The 21,249-nt window shown below is 38.4% G+C and overlaps 1 protein-coding gene across 3 annotated transcripts; it reads left to right on the top strand.

Annotated features, from left to right (window-relative positions):
• The first annotated feature begins 2,179 nt into the window (after positions 1 to 2,179).
• AMY1C (amylase alpha 1C) lies at positions 2,180 to 15,913 on the top strand. 3 transcript variants are annotated; one of them, XM_009426613.5, is made up of 11 exons: positions 2,180 to 2,198; positions 7,643 to 7,856; positions 8,202 to 8,348; positions 9,149 to 9,346; positions 9,795 to 10,025; positions 10,765 to 10,898; positions 11,725 to 11,847; positions 11,943 to 12,042; positions 14,017 to 14,135; positions 14,246 to 14,371; positions 15,690 to 15,913. In XM_009426613.5, exons 2-11 carry the CDS (start codon positions 7,689 to 7,691, stop codon positions 15,877 to 15,879), a joined length of 1,536 nt encoding a protein of 511 aa, XP_009424888.1. In that variant the 5' UTR covers positions 2,180 to 2,198; positions 7,643 to 7,688; the 3' UTR covers positions 15,880 to 15,913.
• Positions 15,914 to 21,249: the final 5,336 nt, after the last annotated feature.

The following is a 21,249-nucleotide window of genomic DNA, read 5'->3' as shown; positions in this document are numbered from 1 at the left end:
GAATTCGTGAGGAACTCCGTCTGTAGGAACTAATTCTTGGGCTTCTTATGGCCATTGATCTCCTGTTACAGTCCTTCCACAAACATAACATGAAATGACTTGTAGAGACTGGGCTACATGTTTGGCTAATTGCAAAAACAAATTTTTAGTTTTTTTCTGGAATTTCAGGTATAGGCACATTGAATTCATCATAGAAAGTGTGAAATATTTGTTCTGGTGAGTGTTTTTGAACTTCTTTTATTAGGATGCTTACACTAGAATCTAGTCCTTTTCTATCAATGCCTAATGTTACATATTTTCTTTTATTCCACTTTGGGACTGAGGAATTTGTGATGATCAATTTTAAAGGGTTGCAGCTCCCATTTGTGCAGGAGGGGCTGACTTTTCTTTTTTGGAGCCAAACACGATCTTTTTTATCTTTCTTCTAAGTAGCCTAACTGACACAATACCAGTATTGACACATCAAACATAAATATGGTTCTTGACAGATGTACTTATTTTCTGTGTGTAATTTTTTCTGAATTTAGAGAAATGCATCTTATCCTCTGCTGTTTAGTATTAATAGTGGCACGAGCATCAAATTTTAAAGTTACATTTGGGAGGCCGAGGCGGGCGGATCGCGAGGTCAGGAGATCGAGACCATCCTGGCTAACATGGTGAAACCCCGTCTCTACTAAAAATACAAAAAATTAGCCGGGCGTGGTAGCGGGCGCCTGTAGTCCCAGCTACTCGGGAGGCTGAGGCAGGAGAATGGCGTGAACCCGGTAGGCGGAGCTTGCAGTGAGCCAAGATCGCGCCACTGCACTCCAGCCAGGGCGACAGAGCGAGACTCCGTCTCAAAAAAAAAAAAAATAAAAAAAAATAAAGTTACATTTGTGGGGACTCTTCTTTCTTCTGTTCTAGCTATCACTTTACTTGTGTCACTTAGAGAACGACCAGTTCTTAGTCTTACTTCGAAGACTGTGATCATGGGGGGTTTAGAGGGGTCATAGCACACATCAGGCTGGTCACTTCGTGGATTACATACTTAGTACTGGGTGTTATTATACAAACAGGTTCTTTTTGGAGTTCTTAGGCATTCATAATAGCTGTAAAATAAAAAGATCATCTTAACTTGTCCTTCTTCAGTGTCCTGAGGTATGCACTGAAGGCAGTCCTCTGTGTGGGAAGAAGTAGTGGAAGCTTTTACCACACAGGTCCGTGTTATAAGGACAATAAGGCCTACGACGATTTTCCTCCTGCTTTGGCCGTGTGTAGTCTAGTCAGCTTCGTGGTGTGATTGGAGCAGGGCTTGTCGTTTTCTTCGGGGTCACTTTGCAGGGATTGTCCAGGCTTGGTTTGGCCTCCTAGGTCTCAGCGGCTGCAGGCTTCATGAGGCTATGGTGAATCTAGGCTGGGATTTCTTCTACCTTGACAGCTGTGGGAGTGGTCAGGATAATTGTCTGGGGTCCTTTCCACTGTGGCCACAGCGGAGCCACGTTCCAGTCCTTGATCCACACAAGGTCACCTGGAGAAAAAGGGTGAACTGGGGGGAATCAACTGCCTGGGCACCTCTCATTTACTCAAGTTGAAATAGTCTGAGTAATTTTCCCTAAGGCCTGTAGCTGCCGCTGTAATTCAATCTCACCTAACTCTTGGGGAGTACCTGGAAGTCCTCCCAGTATGGGAGGAGGCCTATGATACAGAATTTCAAAGGGGGAGCATGCTGTTCTCTTAGAAGGGGTACACTTAATTTTAAACAATACTATAGGAAGGACTTGTGTCTATTTTAAATTTGTTTCTTGACATACTTTCCAGAAACTATTTTTGAGAGTTCGATTCATTTGCTGCACTTTCCGGAACTCTAAGGTTGGTAAACGGCATGTAACTTCTATGAAATTCTTAATACCTTTGCCGTCCTCTGTATCAAGTCAGCAACAAATGCTGGCCTATTATTTGAGCCAATTCGTAGAGGCAGTCCAAACCTAGGGATGAAATTTTGAAGAAGCACACAGGTTACTTCAGGAGCTTTTTCAGTTCATGTTGGATAAGCCTCCACCTACTTCGAGTAAGTACACACTAGAACCAGTAAATACTTGTTACTTCTACATTTAGGCATTTCTGTGAAGTCCACTTGAAGATCTTCAAAACGAGCTGCTCCAGAGGCTTGTATTCCCCGAGGTACAGAGGGGCCTTGCTTTGCATTGTGCTGTCCACAGGTAAGGCATCACTGCGCTACTGTTGTAGCAACTGCTGGCAAGGGTGAGATGTAGAAATACTGGCCTAACAGCTTTTCAAGTGATTCTTGGCCTCAATGGGTAGTTTCACATACAGTCAGCATGACTGCGGCTCCTAGCAGTGGTGGCACAGCTATTCTTCCATCTGGTAACTTTATGTATCTTTCCTTTATAGTTTGTCCTCTCTCTGTCTGAAAAAATTCTTTTTCCTCTTTAGAATATGTTGGCACCAGATCAAGCATTTGAAGGAGTAGACGGGCTGTGTCTGATGCCCTGTAAGGAGTAGATGCTGCTTTTCATGCCTCTGTGTCTACTCAGGACTTTCCTTGGCTCACCAAAGTGGAAACTTGCTGATATCCCCTGCAATGCATGAATGCCACCTTTTGGGGTTTCTACACTGCTTCTAATCATTGTAGAATTTCTTGTTGACATTTTATGTCTTTTCCTCTAGAATTTTTTCTTTATACAATGCTCCACATACTTGAAGGGTTAGAAAGGCAGATCGAGAATCAGTATAGATGTTTACAATCTTAGGTTCACTGAGTTCCAGAGCCCGAGTTAGAGGAATGCGTTCTGCTTTTTCGGCTGCAGTGCTCTGAGGCAATGGCTTAGCTTCAACAACATCATCTAAGTTTACTGCTGCATATCCTGCACACCTTTTTCTTTGCGGGTTGATGAAGCTGCTTCTCTCCATGTAGAACTCCTAATCTACCAATGCCTATGGCTGGTCTCAAAGATCTGGTCTGCTAGAATAGACATAGTCCAACACCTCTACACAGTTATGTTTAACAGGGCTGTCTGATACTGGATGCAAAGTGGCAGGATTTAAAGAATTACAGACTTCTATGGTTTTACATTGATTCTCACATAACAAGCTTTGGTGTTTAGTTAATGTAGCATTTGTTAGCCAATGGTGTCTTTTGGTGTTCCTTAGAGTTAACACTGCATGGGGGGCTTTTATATTTAGGTTCTGTCTAAGGGTCAGCTTATCTGCTTCTTGTGTTAGTATTGCCGTTGCTGCCAAGGCTATCAGACACGGAGGCCAGCCTTTAGAAACCCCATCTAGTTGTTTTGAGAGGCAGGCCACTGGTCTTGGCCAGGGACCTACAGTTTGAGTTAAAACTCCTATTGCCATTTTTTCTCTTTCTGACACATACAGTGTGAAGGGCTTTGTCAAATCTGGTAATCTTAAAGCTTGGGCTGACATAAGTTTTTCTTTTAACTTATAAGTCTTGTTGTTTTAGAGGCGTCTATTTAAAAGGCTCTCGGTTACCCCCTTTATAACTCCGTTCAATGCTTTCGCTAACACCACAAAGTTTGGAATCTGCAGTCTGCAAAATCTCACAGCTCCTAAATGTTCTCTTATTTGCCTCCTGGTTTTAGGTTCTGGTAAGCTGCAGATGACCTGCTTTCTTGCTGACCAAAGACTGCACTCCCCTTTTCAAATAGTGAATCCTAGGTAGTGTACCTGCTGTCTGCAGATCTGAGCTTTCTTTTTGGGCACTTTATATCCACAGTCCTCCAGGTGTCGAAGCAGGGCACCCGTCCTTTTTGCACACCTGACTGCTGTGGAGTGTCCTAGCAGAAGGTCATCTACATACTGGAGCAGGATGCAACCCAGGTCTTTAGCAGGAAACATTTGGAGGTCTCAAGCCAACGCCTCCCCAAAGATGGTGGGGAAATTTTGGAACCTTTGGGGAAGTCGAGTCTAAGTGAACTGAGTGGTGACATCTGACTCCGGATCTTCCAACAGAAAGGCAAACAGCTTTTGGCTCTCAGGAACTAGCCTGATGTGAAGAAGGCATCTTTCAAGTCCTGTACGGGTCGATAGTCTTTGGTCCTTGGTTTAGGGACAGGTAGGAGGTGGGTGTTCCATGGAGACTGGCAAGGAACTAGAATTCCAAAGGCTTTTAAGCATATAAGATGAGTCTCTATTCCTTTAAAGGCTTCCCTGGAAACAGGATATGGCTTTTGTCCAATTGGCTGGGTCTTAGGCTTAACTTCTATGAGTACAGGGGCTTGATTGATTGCCCGCCTCAGAGGATTGTCCTCTGTCTCTGTTTCGGGCCATCGCTCAGCTGGAGCATCTTTTATTTCCTGAGCTGGCTCAGTTAGCAAAAGTCTCCACTCTTCTTCCTGGGGGACTGGAAGGGCCATGATGACTCCTGTTTCTGGCAACTCCAGCTGTAAAGAGCCTTGTTTTTTCAAGGAAATGGTGGCTCTTAACTTGCTAGGCAAGTCTCTTCTTAACAAAGGCAAGGGACAGTCAGACATATACAGAAATGGATAAATCACTTTGCGTCCTCCCACTGAGCAGTTACGCGGTAGACAGAAGTCCTGCTTGGTGGACACTCCTGTTGCTCTAATTCTATCAATGGTCTTTTTAGATAAGGGGGCCACTGGAGTGCTTACTACTGAGTGTTCGGCTCTTGTATCCACTAAAAACTTAATGTCCTTGCCTCTTATTGTCATCCTGACCATGGGCTCCTTGGGGGCATTTGAGCCTGTTCCCCTTAATTCTAGCAGCCCCTCAGCTAGATTGAACAAAATCCTTTCATCTTGGTTTGAGGTCTTTGACTCTGCATCACTCTGATTTTCTTTGAGTTGGGGACATTTATCTTTCTAATGTCCTATTTCTTTACGGTAGGCACATTAGTCACGCTGCAAATGTGAGTGATTGGACAGGGCATTCTTCCCGGAACCCCTTTTTTCTGCCTTTTCAGGAGAATTCCTCTAATTGTCACAGCCAGCAAACTAGCGTTTCACCTGGCCTGGCATTCGCCCTCCTAACGGCTTTCTCGGCCGCTTGCTGCATCTCTATTTACATATACTTGATTAGCTCTTTCCAGTAACTGCAAGGTATTCGTTCCTGCAAACCTAGGCTGTTTTTGCAATTTTCTCTGGATATCTTCCGCACTCTGAATAACTAAGGCCGTATTAATCAACGGCTGATTTTCAGGACTCTCCAGATCGAAAGGAGTGTACATGCAATAGGCCTCACACGGTCTTTGATAGAACTGGGCTGGGCTTTCCTCCTTTCCTTGGATGACTTCAGAAACTTTATTTACATTGGTACCCCTTTGAGCCCCTTTTTTCAACCTTTCAATTAATGCCTCTCGGTACCCTCTTAGCCTTTCCATATCTGGTCCTTCATTTGGATCCTATTGAGGGTCCGTTCCTGGCAGCTGAATTCTTATGTATTCTTGGGGACTTTGATAATTGGCTGGGATGTGCTCCTCCAGCCATTTAGCTGCTGCCTGCAGCACCCTTTGCCTTTCATCTGTTTTAAAGAGGTACATGAGTAGCTGGTGGCAATCAGCCTAAGTAGGATTCTGAGTCTGGGCAATTGTTTGAAGCAAGTCAATTAGGGCTTGAGGCTTTTCAGTGTAAGATGGAGTGTTATTTTTCCAATTGAGTAGTTCGGCAGAGGTAAAAGGGTGATACACAAAAGCATGCCTTTCTACCGTATGTCTGATCACATCTGTCCTAGTATATTGCTGCTCTCTCAGGGCATTTGAATTCCCGTCTTGGGCCGTTAAGCGGGCTGCCAAGGGAGGAGATTTTCCCGCAGTTTCACTTTTGTTCTTGTCTACTCTGGGTGGTCTAGGGGCTGTGGGCTCAGGAGAAGGGGGCCTCCCCACTGGATAAGGAAGGGGTTGAGGGCACTGTTGGTGCCATCTCCTGCCTTGAGTCCTTGAGCTCTGGGTCAAACAGAACTTTAGGTGCTGGCTTCTCTTGGCCGGTGGAGCGAGAACGTTCCTGAAATAAATGTCCCTTTGCTACTACTACTGCTGCTGCCTGTCCTTTTAACCACTGTAGAGGATCTAAAACTAGGTGTAACTAGGAATCTCTATATGGAAATTGATATGGGTGCAGGCACACCATGAGCGATCAGGCCAAGCTTCCTCTCAGGTGGAGTGGGGCAAGTTGAAAAGACTTGTCTTACTAAGTTTCAGATGTCTGGATTCCAAGTGCCAGTTCCTTCCTGGTGTTCAGCCACTGTGTTAATCCTCCGCGGGGATCACTGCTCTGGCGAGGCGTTCAACCGGGGCCATTTCCTACCTGGGAGCGCTCTTTGGATCCCATCCCTCAGGCTGGCCAGAGTCCCTGGCAGCCTGAGGGATGCCCCGACCTTACTCCACAAGGCATGCCTAATCTGCCTAAGGAGATGCCTCGGCGGTCCATCAGTTATCTTGCTTCCAGGTCAGGGAACCAAGAAATGTAGCAGGACAAGCGGCAGACAAACCTCTCAGACACCGAATTGTAGAAGGAAGGGTGTTATTCACCTGGGAGCGTCGGCTAGCTACTGTCTCAAAATCCGAGCTCCCCAAGTGCACAATTTCTGTCCCTTTTAAGGGCACAAAACACTAAAGATGTCACATGAAAGGGTCGTGATTGATTTGATCAAGCCAGGGATATGTGACAAGGACTACATGCACCTGTGGTCAGGGAGAAACAGAATATGGAAGGGAGTTTCACAATGTTCTTCTATACAATGTCTGGAATCTATGAATAACATTGGCTTCTAAATCATAAGTTGATTTGTAACTACTGGGTTTAGGCCAACCAGGCCCAGGCCCGGTTTTTTGCCTTTGATTTTGCTTCCTTGTTGTTTTTACTGAATAGAAAACAATATAAAACAAGAGGACAGGGTCTTTCTCCCTTCTCAATATCAGCACTGGATTGTAGAACTTGTTGCTGATTTTGACCTGGCATTCAAGTTAACACTTCCCCTTGGTATCTGTACATACCTTTGATGTCAGTGTTTAGTACACGTGGCTTGGTCACTTCATGGCTAAAAAACGTGCTTGTGGAAGACAAGTCTGGCTTGGTGAGTCTGTGTGGTCAGCAGTCTCTGATCCGTGCAGGGTATTAATGTGTCAGGGCTGAGTGTTCTGAGATTTATCTAGAGGCTGGCAAGGGCTCCTGAAGCAGTTGTTTGTGTCTTGTGGGTCTGTCAGGGTTGGAAAGTCCAAGCCATAGGACCCAGTTTCCTTTCTTAGCTTCTGTTGTCTGCCAGAACACTGTGGGCTGTTACTTGCCTTGAGTTGGAAGCGGTTCGCATTTATACCGGTAAATGTATTCATCCTTTTAATTTATGTAAAGTTTTTTATTATGAAATTCTCGATCTTTAAAGAGTTGACAACAAATTTTGGTTTTCTGCTGTTATGTGAGAACATTAGGCCACAGCAACACGTCATTGTGTAAGGAAAAATAAAAGTGCTACCATATGCAAAAAAAAAAAAAAAAGAAAAGAAAAGAAACATTAATGTCTAAGAGGTCATTGAGATGATTTCCATGAGAGACTTTTTGATGTTCTTCACCAGTTAGGATTATTATTAATCCTTTTCAGATTATGAATACACAGTTTGCCCTCAAGTATTTATTCATGCTACTATTTATATTGTAAAATGTGCTTCTTACAGGAATATGAATAGTTTCTGGAAAAGACACTGACAACTTCAAAGCAAAATGAAGCTCTTTTGGTTGCTTTTCACCATTGGGTTCTGCTGGGCTCAGTATTCCCCAAATACACAACAAGGACGAACGTCTATTGTTCATCTGTTTGAATGGCGATGGGTTGATATTGCTCTTGAATGTGAGCGATATTTAGCTCCGAAGGGATTTGGAGGGGTTCAGGTGGGTATGATTCATAGTATCAATTGCAGAATTCACTGTGCTTGTAGTAAACACTATTCTGATCTTCTACCCGAAGCTTCGGAAACATTTTACTTCACAGGTAAGTATTCTAAGTAAAAGAATTTTCTGAGGAAAAAACAATGTAGTATTCTTTGCAACTGTATATTTTGTTTCTGATATAATCTTTCTTCAACAAGAGCCCTCCGATGTGCTGTTAATATTTTCAAGGGATAGCCGCCTATACCAAGATTCAAGGATCTTTTATATTATTGATTAGATTCTAGAACATTCAATGATATACACTAAGACAGAATTTGGTACTCATGAAGACTGTTTAATTTGTAGGTCTCTCCACCAAATGAAAATGTTGCCATTCACAACCCTTTCAGACCTTGGTGGGAAAGATACCAACCAGTTAGCTATAAATTATGCACAAGATCTGGAAATGAAGATGAATTTAGAAACATGGTGACTAGATGCAACAATGTTGGGGTAAGTGAATTCCAGTTTCCTTTAAAAATAACAGACAGGAAAATGATTTCTGTCTCTTCTTTCTTGCTCCTTTTGAGCAGAAAGTTTTCCATATCAGTTTTAATTTTACTTCATACTTTAAACCTCAAAATTAACTGTTGCCTTATGTTCAATTTTTGAAAATATTTGTATATGTGCTATCTACTAAAGAGATAAGTTAAAGTTTATAGCAGAGTTTACTTCTAAAGGAAAACATCAAATTTTAAGCGTTATAACTATCCATATTTCCTGGAAGGATTTTCTGGTGAGGAATTTTAATTCCAGTTACAATATTTGCTCTCATTTTTAGATGACTTGTCTCTCTGTCCCTAATTCTTGAGTTTTTTTGTGGTGAATAGGTAGCTTATCTATTTAATGAGGAGCAGAATTTGAGATGAATAGCTACCTTATTTGTCTTCCAAGCTTAGTAGAGAGTACAGGCTTTCTCCTGTTGACCCACAGAAATTTCCCAAATAGTAACCTTTTCAGTCTCATCTGAGTTTTGTCTCCCCAAAATGGGCTTTTTGCCTTTCCGCCTATTTATGATAGTTTCTGGTTCTCTCAGTTTGTCATTCCTATAAATATTTGACCAACTGTCTGGAATGAATGTAGGTGTTTAGTTCATATTACTTTCCTTTCACAGTTGATATTTGATCTTGTAGGAAAATAGTTATAAGATATGAAATAATTTGGAATTTTATTAACACACTAAATTTAATCAATAATTCTTTAAATTTCTACCTCTGTGTAAGTCACACTGAAGTAGAAACTTTGTTTTCTAGGTTCGTATTTATGTGGATGCTGTAATTAATCATATGTGTGGTAATGCTGTGAGTGCAGGAACAAGCAGTACCTGTGGAAGTTACTTCAACCCTGGAAGTAGGGACTTTCCAGCAGTCCCATATTCTGGATGGGATTTTAATGATGGTAAATGTAAAACTGGAAGTGGAGATATCGAGAACTATAATGATGCTACTCAGGTAATTTTTTTAAGAGAGTGATCTGAATAAGGAGTGATATATGCCTTTTGTTGTAAACATGTAGCTAATTGAACTTCATTGTAAATATGAATTTAGATCTCTTAGGGACAGAGGTTAACAAGTTTGACTACTTTAAGAAACTCAAATCCATATTTGAAAACCTTTAAATATTGATTTAAGATTTTTAATCAATACACATTTGCCCACTTTTAAAAAGCTCCCAACCAATGGAAAAGCTCATCGACTTTATTTCCTAAGTTCTCTATTTTCTATTAGAAAATATTTCCAAGATACATCTATAGTAGAATGTGAGCATCCCCAGTGTCCAATGCAAGGAAGTCACTATAGAATATCTCTTGAGGAATCATGGAATAAATGAATAATCAAATGGATTCTCAGGTGAAAAATGAGGTTTTATGAATCAATCATAACATTCTTACCTCAACAGGTCAGAGATTGTCGTCTGTCTGGTCTTCTTGATCTTGCACTGGGGAAGGATTATGTGCGTTCTAAGATTGCCGAATATATGAACCATCTCATTGACATTGGTGTTGCAGGGTTCAGACTTGATGCTTCCAAGCACATGTGGCCTGGAGACATAAAGGCAATTTTGGACAAACTGCATAATCTAAACAGTAACTGGTTCCCTGCAGGAAGTAAACCTTTCATTTACCAGGAGGTATGTCAATACATATATGCATATAAAATATCATCCTATTCATTAGAAAATTTATGGCCGATTCAATTAAAAATGCAATTTCTGTAGGATAAAGACTGAGTCATTTCCTTAAAACAGTGTTCTTTAACCTCCTCTTCTTCACATACAGTATATCTAATTCTTTATCACAACAGGTTGTATGGAGGTACACAGAATGTAGGATACTGATAATAGTTTTGTCTTTATTTTCTTTGGAAAATGAAACGAGTTAATATTTATCAAAAAAAGTCAGTCAGATAGTAAATGTTGTATTCCTGTGAGCTGTTATTATTATCATTGATGTACAAGACTAAAAATTAGGTAAGTATTCTCACAGGACAACAGGTAACTTTGATATTATGTTTCTTTCAATATTATAGTGTATGCTTTATCAAAAAAAGAATATAAGAATATTACTGATGAAGATAATAAGAATAAGAAAATGATTTTGAGCATTTCATATAACAAATAGGACCAGGCGTGGTGGCTCTTGCATGTAACTCAGCACTTTGGGAGGCTGAGGCAGGAGAATTCCTTGAGGCCTGGAGTTAGGGACCATCCTGGACAATATAGCAAGACCCTGTCTCTAAAGAACAAAACACAACAAGACTAAAACAACTCAGAAATAGCTGAAAGCTATTTTTTATATAATATAAACTTATCGGTTAAAATGCTTTAAAGTCCTTATGCAAAATGTTATTTTTTCCTAAATTTCTTCTAGGTAATTGATCTGGGTGGTGAGCCAATTAAAAGCAGTGACTACTTTGGAAATGGCCGGGTGACAGAATTCAAGTATGGTGCAAAACTCGGCACAGTTATTCGCAAGTGGAATGGAGAGAAGATGTCTTACTTAAAGTAAATAAATACAACTTTTCCCCTGAAGTATTTCATAGATCTGTTAGTTATACTACCCCAGTGTGAGTTATCTTCTGCAACATTCTTATTCAGACAACTATTAAGGAGTCAGTTGTTAATGATAAGTATTCTAGTGCCCTAAACTCTAATCAATCATCTTTTGTATTTAGAGTGTCTGTCACAAGACAGTATGCCTAGGAACGCTAAACTTACCCTAGGAGTTTCTGTCTGCGTACAAGATGAATATACTGGATTTGACTGATGTTTTCATATAATCTTTTAAAGCCAAGTTATTATTGAAATGATCCTATCATTTATAAAGTATGTACAAAGTGTCCATGCTATTGTATTTACTTATATGAATTGGAAATATAAAACGATTTGTATTATAACAATACAATATTAAAGCCTTATTTTAATCTAGTTTAACATTCTGTATAATGTGATATGCATATTGATCTTTCTGGAGTGCCTCTAAATGATAATGTGCGGAAACCTCTGAAAGGAAATTTTTTAATAACAAAAATCTCATATTTGTTATATGAATATAAGTATTCCATACACGTATATCCAACTATGGACTATATATGTAGATTACACACGTGTGTTTGTTTATGATGTGTGGGTGTATATATATGTGAGTGTGTGTTTGTGTGTGTGTGTGTGTATATATATATATATATATATATCTTACAGAGTAACCATCTAATTAGAGAAAGAATTTAATCTTCAGATGCCATGCCTCACAGAAAGAGATGCGCAGTAGAGTTACTCTGAAACTATTATGAAATGATACATCAACGTATATCTTATGTTTCAAAAATAGGAACTGGGGAGAAGGTTGGGGTTTCATGCCTTCTGACAGAGCGCTTGTCTTTGTGGATAACCATGACAATCAACGAGGACATGGGGCTGGAGGAGCCTCTATACTTACCTTCTGGGATGCTAGGTAGAAAACCAAGTTCTCTATTTTTTTTAACACGTCTTTTAATGATGGTATGAATATTGTGATATTCTATGATAATATAATTATGTAACTTTCAGGCTGTATAAAATGGCAGTTGGATTTATGCTTGCTCATCCTTATGGATTTACACGAGTAATGTCAAGCTACCGTTGGCCAAGATATTTTGAAAATGGAAAAGTAAGTTTTGGAGTGGTTCAAAATATCCTTTTCTCAAGAAAAAAGAGGCAATCTTCTCCTAATTTAATATGACAACTATTAAGTATTTATTTATTTAACAAATATTTAATTAATTGTACACCTGATACAGGGTTGTGATTTTAGTAATGCAGGTTATATTAAAGGAATAAACTTTATATTCTCCATTGAAAAAGAATAGCAAGCTTTTTCAGAGATATGACAAACATCCCCCTAGCCTGCAGGGTAAACAAAAATAAAAATTAGAAAAACCGCTTAAAAATAAGAGCTAGACACAGGGATTAAAATATATACTTCGTACCTTCCTCAGGTTTAATTGGAAGAATATAGATGCCAACCCTTGTAGAGAACTTAAAACATCATCTGCCCGTAGTAAGAACAATATAAATGTCTTTTAAATACTGTTAAAAAGTTATATGGAATAGAAACAAATGATCCAGTTCAGCTGAGTTAAATAGGGAAAGTATACTATAAGAGGAAGGAAATTATATGTACTAAAGGATAGAAATTTAGAGAGAGTATTCCAAGAAAGGTAAGAATGAGAAAAATATTTGGGAGTATGGTAAAGACATTACTCTGCTGAGTAGTTTCAAAAAGGAACAGAGAAATAAGAGTGTAAAGATATTTGGAAAGCTAGTAGAAGGTTTTCTTTTAAACTAAACGGTTGAGAAACAGCATCAGAGACTTCAGAACTAAAGCAGAAATTCCTCCTTCCTATGAGTCACACAGATATCTAGCTAGCTTTTTTTAGATTCCTTTCAGTTTGAGAAGTCCGCTACTTTGTATAACAACTGATTATATTGTTAAACAGCTTTAATATTTAGAAGGTGTACTTTTATATTGAGACAACTTCTTATAATTTCTACTAATTGGTCTTATTTCTGTTGTTAGGAGTCAGAGAGTTCTTTTATTTTTTCTATTAGTATAACATTCCCACTTTGACAGGACTGCTGCGTGCTATAAACTCTTAGTTTTGTTCACTTTTCACCATATGACGTGATTTTAAGGTCAACACTGATAAACTTCCTAGGGTTACTCCGTGTTTTTTAATGAAGATTTCTTAAAGTGCCAATCAGAAAAGCATAATACTAAAAATATGGTCAATTTATAAAAAAAAGTTCAGATGTAGTATTTTGTACATTTATCTAAAAAGAAGCATGAAGGCCCCCAATATTTATTTAGCACATGTCATGTTCAAGGCATTTTCACATATATTACTTTTTATTGCAAAAAAACTCATTATTCCCATTTTACAAATGAGGAAACTGAGACACAGAGAAATTATTTATATTGATTAAATTTTCTCAGCTACTAGTAATAGAGCCTATGTTTTAATCCTGGTGTTTCTAGTACTAATGCCCTTCCCATTTCAATGCCATTGCATGGCTTACAGTGATGTTAAGAAGCCCTTGCAGGCCAGGTGCAGTGGCTCACACCTATAATCCCAGCACTTTGTGATGCCAGCTGAGAAGATCAGCTGACCTGAGGAGTTCAAGACCTATCTGGGCAAGCTAGCAAGACCTCGTCTCTACTGAAAATTAAAAAAAAAAAAAAATTAGCTGGGTGTGGTGGTGCACACCAACAGTCTTAGCTACTTGGGAGGCTGAGATGGGAGGATCTCTTGAGCCTGGGAGATCAAGGCTGCAGTGAGCTACGATCATGCCACTGTACTCCAGCCTGGGTGACAGAGCAAAGAAGTCTTTGCAGTGCCTTGGAATGAAAAGGAGAGGACAACAATTTGTTACCTTTGTTTGAAATATGGCAAAAGAGAACCAGAGGATAGAGAGATGATGAAGACCCAGCAAAGGGCTATGAAAATCAATGAAGGCATTGGATTCTAGATGAAGTCACTGAATGCAGAGACACAAGTAACAGGATAGGTTGGGTTTGGTTTAAAGGAGAAGGAAGAGGTAAATATATATATGTTAAAATTTGGCTTTTCCTCCCGTAATTAAGGATGTTAATGATTGGGTTGGGCCACCAAATAATAATGGAGTAACTAAAGAAGTTACTATTAATCCAGACACTACTTGTGGCAATGACTGGGTCTGTGAACATCGATGGCGCCAAATAAGGTGAGAATATTTATTTGGAAATGTCCTCTAATAGTAAATTTCCGTAGCATTTCATTTAAAACAGTTGAAGTTTAAGAATATCAACGTTTTATATGGTATTGTGTTTTTAGGAACATGGTTAATTTCCGCAATGTAGTGGATGGCCAGCCTTTTACAAACTGGTATGATAATGGGAGCAACCAAGTGGCTTTTGGGAGAGGAAACAGAGGATTCATTGTTTTCAACAATGATGACTGGTAAGTAAATATCAATTAAAAATAATATTTTGTACCAGTATGTTCTTGGTTTATTCTTTTTTTTTTCTGTTCATTGACATTTATCATATCTGAAAAATCATGTAGTCTGTGGAGCAAGAAGACAATAGAGATCAAAACTGGGTAGAAGCAAAAGGATGATGGCTCTTACTCCTTCATTCTCTTGTTTTCATAACGGCCTTCTGTTGTGAGCAGAATCCTTTCTGCGCACCCTTGCAATATTTTATGCATATATAGAATGCACATGCATATGCTCACCTACACATGCCACAAAATACACAAAGTAATTAATAGAAGGATTGTGAAATCATTAAGAGAAGGTTTCTTATAGTCCTGCTCTTTTAATCATGGAAAAATTCTGCCTCAGTACTAAAATATCTTTATTTCTCTTTTTCTCAATGACAGCTCTACCTAGTTTTTTGGTATACTTTCTTCACTTCTCTGTCTCCTTGTGACAAATAACCTTTTTAAAGCATATGGATAAATAATATGTATCTTGTGGTTAATGATTTGCTTCAGGAGACTTGAGTTTTAGTTCTGAAATTTCTCATTATTGGCCTTTCATCTGTGATTCTTGTATCCTTTAGCTGTAGTATAAATGATTCCTGAACCTGTAGCTGAGAAGACCTCCTTGCAAACAGTTGAATTGTCTCAGTCCAAGGCCAACTGACACTCATACTTAGCTCACTCTAGTATAAATTATACTTCACTTATGAAAAATAAATAAATACAAAAATATATAAGTCAAGTTGATCTCTTTCCTGCCAAAAAAACGCATGTCTATTTCCTTAGTTTCCTTCTTTTGTGGATGAAAATACCAAAAAAATGTTTTGTGAAAAAGCTTTATATTTCAAACTATCACTTCCTCATACAAATGCTAGATTGTTTTTATGTGCACCCTAAATTCTTTTTGACCTCATGTAGAAAAAAAGAAGGTTTAAAAGATAATACCCTTTAAATTTTTAAAGTAATTGGTATTAAGTTCATTTGAGAACAAATTTGATTTTACCAAGGTAGCACTTTATTAAAATGTGACCGCTCCTGCCAATCTTCAGTGATATTCTTCAACTTTGATTTTTTGGTAATATTTTCACTACTGAAAAGGAAATTGGTAGGTTTTCTGTAAGGTTACTTTTGGTCCTAGAAAGCTGTTTACACCTACTAGGGAGGCATATGGGTTTTCTTCTTAATGAGACTTCACTGTTAGGGTTCTACAACATAAAGTTATGCTGTTTATTTGTCTTAGTCTGTATTCTTGATTTCATTGTTTTGAAGTTAAATCTGAAATTTTATTTTACAGGACATTTTCTTTAACTTTGCAAACTGGTCTTCCTGCTGGCACATACTGTGATGTCATTTCTGGAGATAAAATTAATGGCAACTGCACAGGCATTAAAATCTACGTTTCTGATGATGGCAAAGCTCATTTTTCTATTAGTAACTCTGCTGAAGATCCATTTATTGCAATTCATGCAGAATCTAAATTGTAAAATTTAAAATTAAATGCATATCCGCAAAGCAATAGCTAAGTGTGTTTCTTTTCTTACATATACAGTAATAGTTACATATCATTAATTTTAAATAAAAGCTCTAATCAGTAAAAAGAGGTTTAAAACACTTGATAGTATGAAATACAATTCCAGGTTACACATAAGTTATTTATTTTGGCAAAAGGATGACTCAGAAATTTTAAAACTAGGCAACAATCTTTACTCATTAAGAGGGAAGACTTAGCTTTCCAAACAGTTTGTCTCCTATCTACTCTTTTCTCTCCTTGGCAGTCTACCAACAAGGCAAACCTAATATTTCATTATTCTTCTCTATTACATGAAAAATCTGTACAAGGGAAGGAAAGCCAAATTTTACCCTTACATCAGTTTCAAAAGAATCCTTTTTCCATAGGCAACGTTTACATTTTTATGCCTTTTTATAATCTTTTACCACAAACACATTTAAGTGTTTCTACACACCTTGCATGTAAATTTATTTTTAGTTTTCTTATTTACATATTTTTATGGTCAATCTTAGCAATTTTTAACTTTAATGTAAACCTGGTAAGTTGTTTTAATTATGTACTAGATGCAGATAAAGTCTGACTTTTACCATTCTAGTTAGGGCATGGTTAATTTCATATGTTCCCAGGCTTTACCAAGTTGTAAAGTAGGCAGCCTACAACCTTGAAATATTTAGCAAACCTTTTATCTAATTTATGTGATTTAAACCTGCTATTTACATATTGATGATATTTGCATTTTCCAATTTGATCTTTAAAACAATTTTTATTTCTTAGAGTTTAAAAACACATAAACTAAAAGGCATTACGGTTTTAACTTTCCTCTAAAATATTTGATTTAAGTGCTTATTTTTATTTAAGGCAATCAATTGGTGCTCGTTACAGACATCACACACAGCACATATATCGCTACACAGACAAACAGAAGAAGATCCAGTAGTTCTAAGATTTCTTCTCGTCCCATTTCCTAATGAATTATTGGCTTCCCAGCGGAGCCCTTTAAGAGCAGGGATAGCAAACCATGAAGTTTCTAGGGCCTAATCAACTTGTATAGCTGTAAGACAAAAACAGATTTTGAGCAGGATTGATCAGCTTCTAGATTCTGGGATTCCATGAGGAAAACAGAAGTTTCTCCCAAAATGGAATCCATCATGCATTTTCTGTTTTTCCCAAAACGTTTCAGGCCACCAGAAGTTATCTTGTGTGCATTAAGAGTGGAAAGACAGAGTGGAGAACAGGAATTCAGTCAATGGAAATGTTCTTTTCAAGGAAAACACGATCCAAGAAGACAAAAACATGCAGGTCTTTTAAATATACCTATAACTTGAATATCCACTTTTAATCAAGCTCAGCACCCTTTCAGAAAATCCTTTGACATCTTCTGTTTCCTGACTTTAGCTAAATCAAGCAGGTAATATTTCTGGCTTTTGAACTTTACCAAAAGTAACATCACAGGTGAAACTAACAACTCTCCGTTAGGTTATAAGTTCACCGTTAGTATACAAGATATTTTATAAGTGGTGATAAGCAGCTTTTACCAGATCTAGAACCTTTAAAGTCAGTTGAGAGAAAGGAAGATTTCAGAAAGGCAGTTATAGTTTTTCATGGCGGAGCACGAGATGATTAAATGTCACACAGTTGTTAACCTGAAAGTATTCATCACCCAGGCCGGAATTTAACCTGGGCCACCATTGTAGAAAGGCAACATCTAAAAAGAAGTACTAGCACATGGTTACAGGTTATGCTTAAGGACATAAAACAAGTTGGAGACATGCAGCAAAGTTTGTTACTGACCAGTTTATGGGGGTGACTTGAACAGTGAGCTCAAGGAGTCTCAGGCCTGGATTCCATTCCAAGGTACTCTCTCTCTGACTTTTTCTTCTATTTTCTCTCCTTTTCCTGAGCCTCCTCCTAGTACGTCTTATGAAAGACTGAGGTGGCTACCCTTAGAAGGTTTTCTAAGGTGCCATCTGGTCCTATAGCCTGTTTCTGTAGCTTCCTTCAAATATCAGGAGCTGCTTGAGTAAACCTGTCTTTCAAGATTACCTGTCCCTCAACTGAATTAGAAGATAGGGAAGCATGTTTTGCCATAGTCTCTGTCAGCCTTTATAGAAAGGTTGAAGGATTTTCATCTAGGTTTTGATCTATCATGGATAGCTTAGAGTAGTTAACAGGTTTGGCTCTGGTCCTCTGTATGCCTTCTACCATATACATCTGAAACTGTTTTCTTTTTCACTCATCTATGGGCTTCGTAGGGTTCCATTTAGAGTTTTCAAGGGATACTGCCTCTTTTCCTACTGGGTATGGGGATTCTGTCTCTTTCTCACCCTCTTTCCCATTTTGAATGGCTATAGGAGATATGCTGTTCATGTCTGATTTTTTCTGCTACCTGTAGGGCTGCCTGTCTCTCAGGAGCAGTTAGGGTTTAAGAGTAACATAACATCCTTCTAGGAGAGTTTAAATACTTGGGTTATATCCTGGAAGGCCTCTATACATGAGTGAAGTTGGCACTTGCCCAGAGCGATCTTCAGTGTCTGAAGTTTAGAGAATAGCCAGGCTACACCCAAGGGGAATGCAGGCTTGAAGATGGGTTGTTACCCATGCAGAAAAGGAGGGGAGTAGAAGGTGTCACTTGGTCTCCTTTCTCCTTTCAAAGTGACCCAGGATGAAGAGAAAGATTACAGGGGTGTCCCTCTTCTCCTCTTTCCTCCCACCTCCTTTGGGTCCCAGCAACCATCATAGGTGCTGCCCATGGATGCAAGCATGAATTGCACCCATGGATCTGGAGGTGCTAGCTGGCAGGAGTAATCATGCTTATCAGCACAATGCCTCATCTCACTGCTCTTCTGGGTACCCAGGCCTCCCAGGAGATTGTACAGTAGATAAAGTTGGGTGACACACTTTAATAGAGGGAGTGCTTTAACCCTATTCCTGCCTCCTCTAGCTATGGCCCTGGAAAAGAAGTGCATTCCCAGAAAGTTTTACCCAGTGACTTTTAAACAAAAAAACCCTTTTCTGTTTAAATGCCAATGTATTTGGAAACAGAACAGGTGTCTCACGAGAACATATGCATTTAACGGCTGTCCTCCTTCTGATGGGAACAGCACTGAGGCTAGAATTTGTCTCTCAAGGCTGGCTTCCTCCCAACTGTTGAATGTGGAGTTTTTTCCTTACAAATGGGGCAGAGTCTGCTTACTGATAGAGGAACACAAAAGGAGAAGAAATCTGGGTACTAGAGGTTTTTGGCAAAGGGCTGAAAAGACTCTTTGCAGAGAAAAAAATCCTATTTCATGAGGTGGTGCTGTAGGTTCTGAACAGTTAGGTAAAATCTGTGACTCTAAATTTTTTCCAGGCAGAAGTTAGAAAGAGAAGTTTGGGGAAGCTAGAAAGAGAGGTTAGAAAGAGAGGTTTGGGGTTTAACCATACATGCCTCCCAGCAGTAGAAAATTAACTTTTCTTATTAATAGACTCTTTAAATTCAGTCAGCAGTGCTGAGCTTTTACATGAAGGAAAAGCAACCAAAATGGAGAGGGAGGAAGATATTCACTTGGGGTGAAATATCTTCTCATAGAGTGCCATAAATGACTGTCATTGCAGGACAAAAAGCACTTACTAGGTGAAGGTGTAGACTGAAATCTTGCAATCCCCTGGTATTTTGAGTTTCTGATTAGCCTTTCCAAAGGAATAAAATCAGATTTGTATCTATCTCAGTGAGCAGAAGGATGACTTTGAGTAGAATGGGAGGAAGGTTTTTCTAAGCAGTTTCTGGCTTGAATTTTCCTTAGTGATTTTGGGGGCCCAATGTATTTTCCTTTCACACATCTGACAAGGGATTAATAACTAGAATATCTACGGAGCTCAAACAACTCTAGAGGAAAAAATCTAATAACTGGATCTAAAAGTGGGCAAAAGATTTGAATAGACATTTCTCAAAAGCAGGTATACATATGCCAAACAAGCATATGAAAATGTGCTCAACATCACTGATCAGAGAAATACAAATAAAAACTACAATGAGATATTATCTCACCCCAGTTAAAATGGCTTTTATTTAAAAGACAGGCAATAAGAAATGCTGTTGAGGATCTGGAGCAAAGGGAACCATCATATACTTTTTGTGGTTATGTAAATTAGTACAGCTGCTATGGAAAACAGTTGGGAGGTTCCTCAAAAAACTAAAAATAGAGCTGTGACATGATCCAGGAATCCCACTGCTAGGTATATACCCAAAAGTAAGAAAATCAGCATACTGAAATGATATCTGCATTCCCATGTTTATTCCAGCCCTGTTCACAATAGCTAAGACTTGGAAACAACCTAAATGTCCATCAACAGATGAATGGATAAAGAAAATGTGGTACATATATACAATGGAGTACTATTCAACTATAAAAAAATGAGATGCTGTCATTTGCAACAATATAGATGGAACTGTACATTATTATGTGAAGTAAAATAAACCAGACCCAGAAAGAAAAACATCACATGTTCTCACTTATTTGTGGGAGCTAGAAATCCAAACGATGGAACTCATGGACTTAGAGAGTAGAAAGATTGTTACTAGAGGCTGGGAAGGGTGGGATGAGAAGCAAGTGGGAATTTTCAATGGGTACAAAAAAACAGGAAAATGAATAAGACCTAGTATCTGACAGCACAACAGGGTGACTATAGTCAATAACAACTTAATTGTACATTTTAAAATAACTAAAAGAATATAATTAGATTGTTTGTAACATAAAGGATAAATGCTTGTGGTGATGGATAACCATTTATCCTGATGTTATTATTACACATTGTCTGCCTGTATCAAAATATGACATATGCCCTGTAAGTATATACACCTGCTAGGTACCAACAAAAATTAAAAATTTAAAAAAGTGTATCCTTCCCAGTGAACTGAAATATTTTACATTAATAATTTTAAGTTATCATAGTGTGTTGGAATAATCACACCTTTGGAAAGAAAAATATTATAGATATAAACTCTCAATGATGGTAGGAGATATAGATCTCTCTTTCTTTAGTGGATTACAATATGCAATTTGTTATCAACATTGCACTGACAATTTTTAACACAGGACATATTCTGCAAATGATGTGATTATAGGAGTTATAGGAAAAAGCATTTTTTCATACCGTGATTATCTAGGCTATGAGGAAAGGAGATATTTCCTCTATGATGTCTAATTTAGCATAATTATTGTTTTTAAACTATATTTAGATTGAATTAAGATATACACAAACAAATTACTTTTAGTAGTAAGAAGATTTTTTAAAATGTTTTGTGTAAGATGACTATGTAATAAAGAAGGTTACAAACTTGCTTTTTAATGTAGAAAAATAATCT

Source organism: Pan troglodytes, chromosome 1 (genome assembly GCF_028858775.2).
Source record: "Pan troglodytes isolate AG18354 chromosome 1, NHGRI_mPanTro3-v2.0_pri, whole genome shotgun sequence".
Lineage (NCBI taxonomy): Eukaryota > Metazoa > Chordata > Mammalia > Primates > Hominidae > Pan > Pan troglodytes.
This window is presented reverse-complemented; position numbering and strand designations above follow the sequence as displayed.

What these genes read in the sequence shown, in the direction of transcription:
- AMY1C (XM_009426613.5), top strand. Translation starts at nt 7,689, where the DNA reads ATGAAGCTCTTTTGGTTGCTTTTCACCATTGGGTTCTGCTGGGCTCAG. An exon ending in AACCTTTCATTTACCAGGAG is followed by an intron (nt 10,026 to 10,764) that starts GTATGTCAATAC and finishes AATTTCTTCTAG; the next exon opens with GTAATTGATCTGGGTGGTGA. An exon ending in GATATTTTGAAAATGGAAAA is followed by an intron (nt 12,043 to 14,016) that starts GTAAGTTTTGGA and finishes CCCGTAATTAAG; the next exon opens with GATGTTAATGATTGGGTTGG.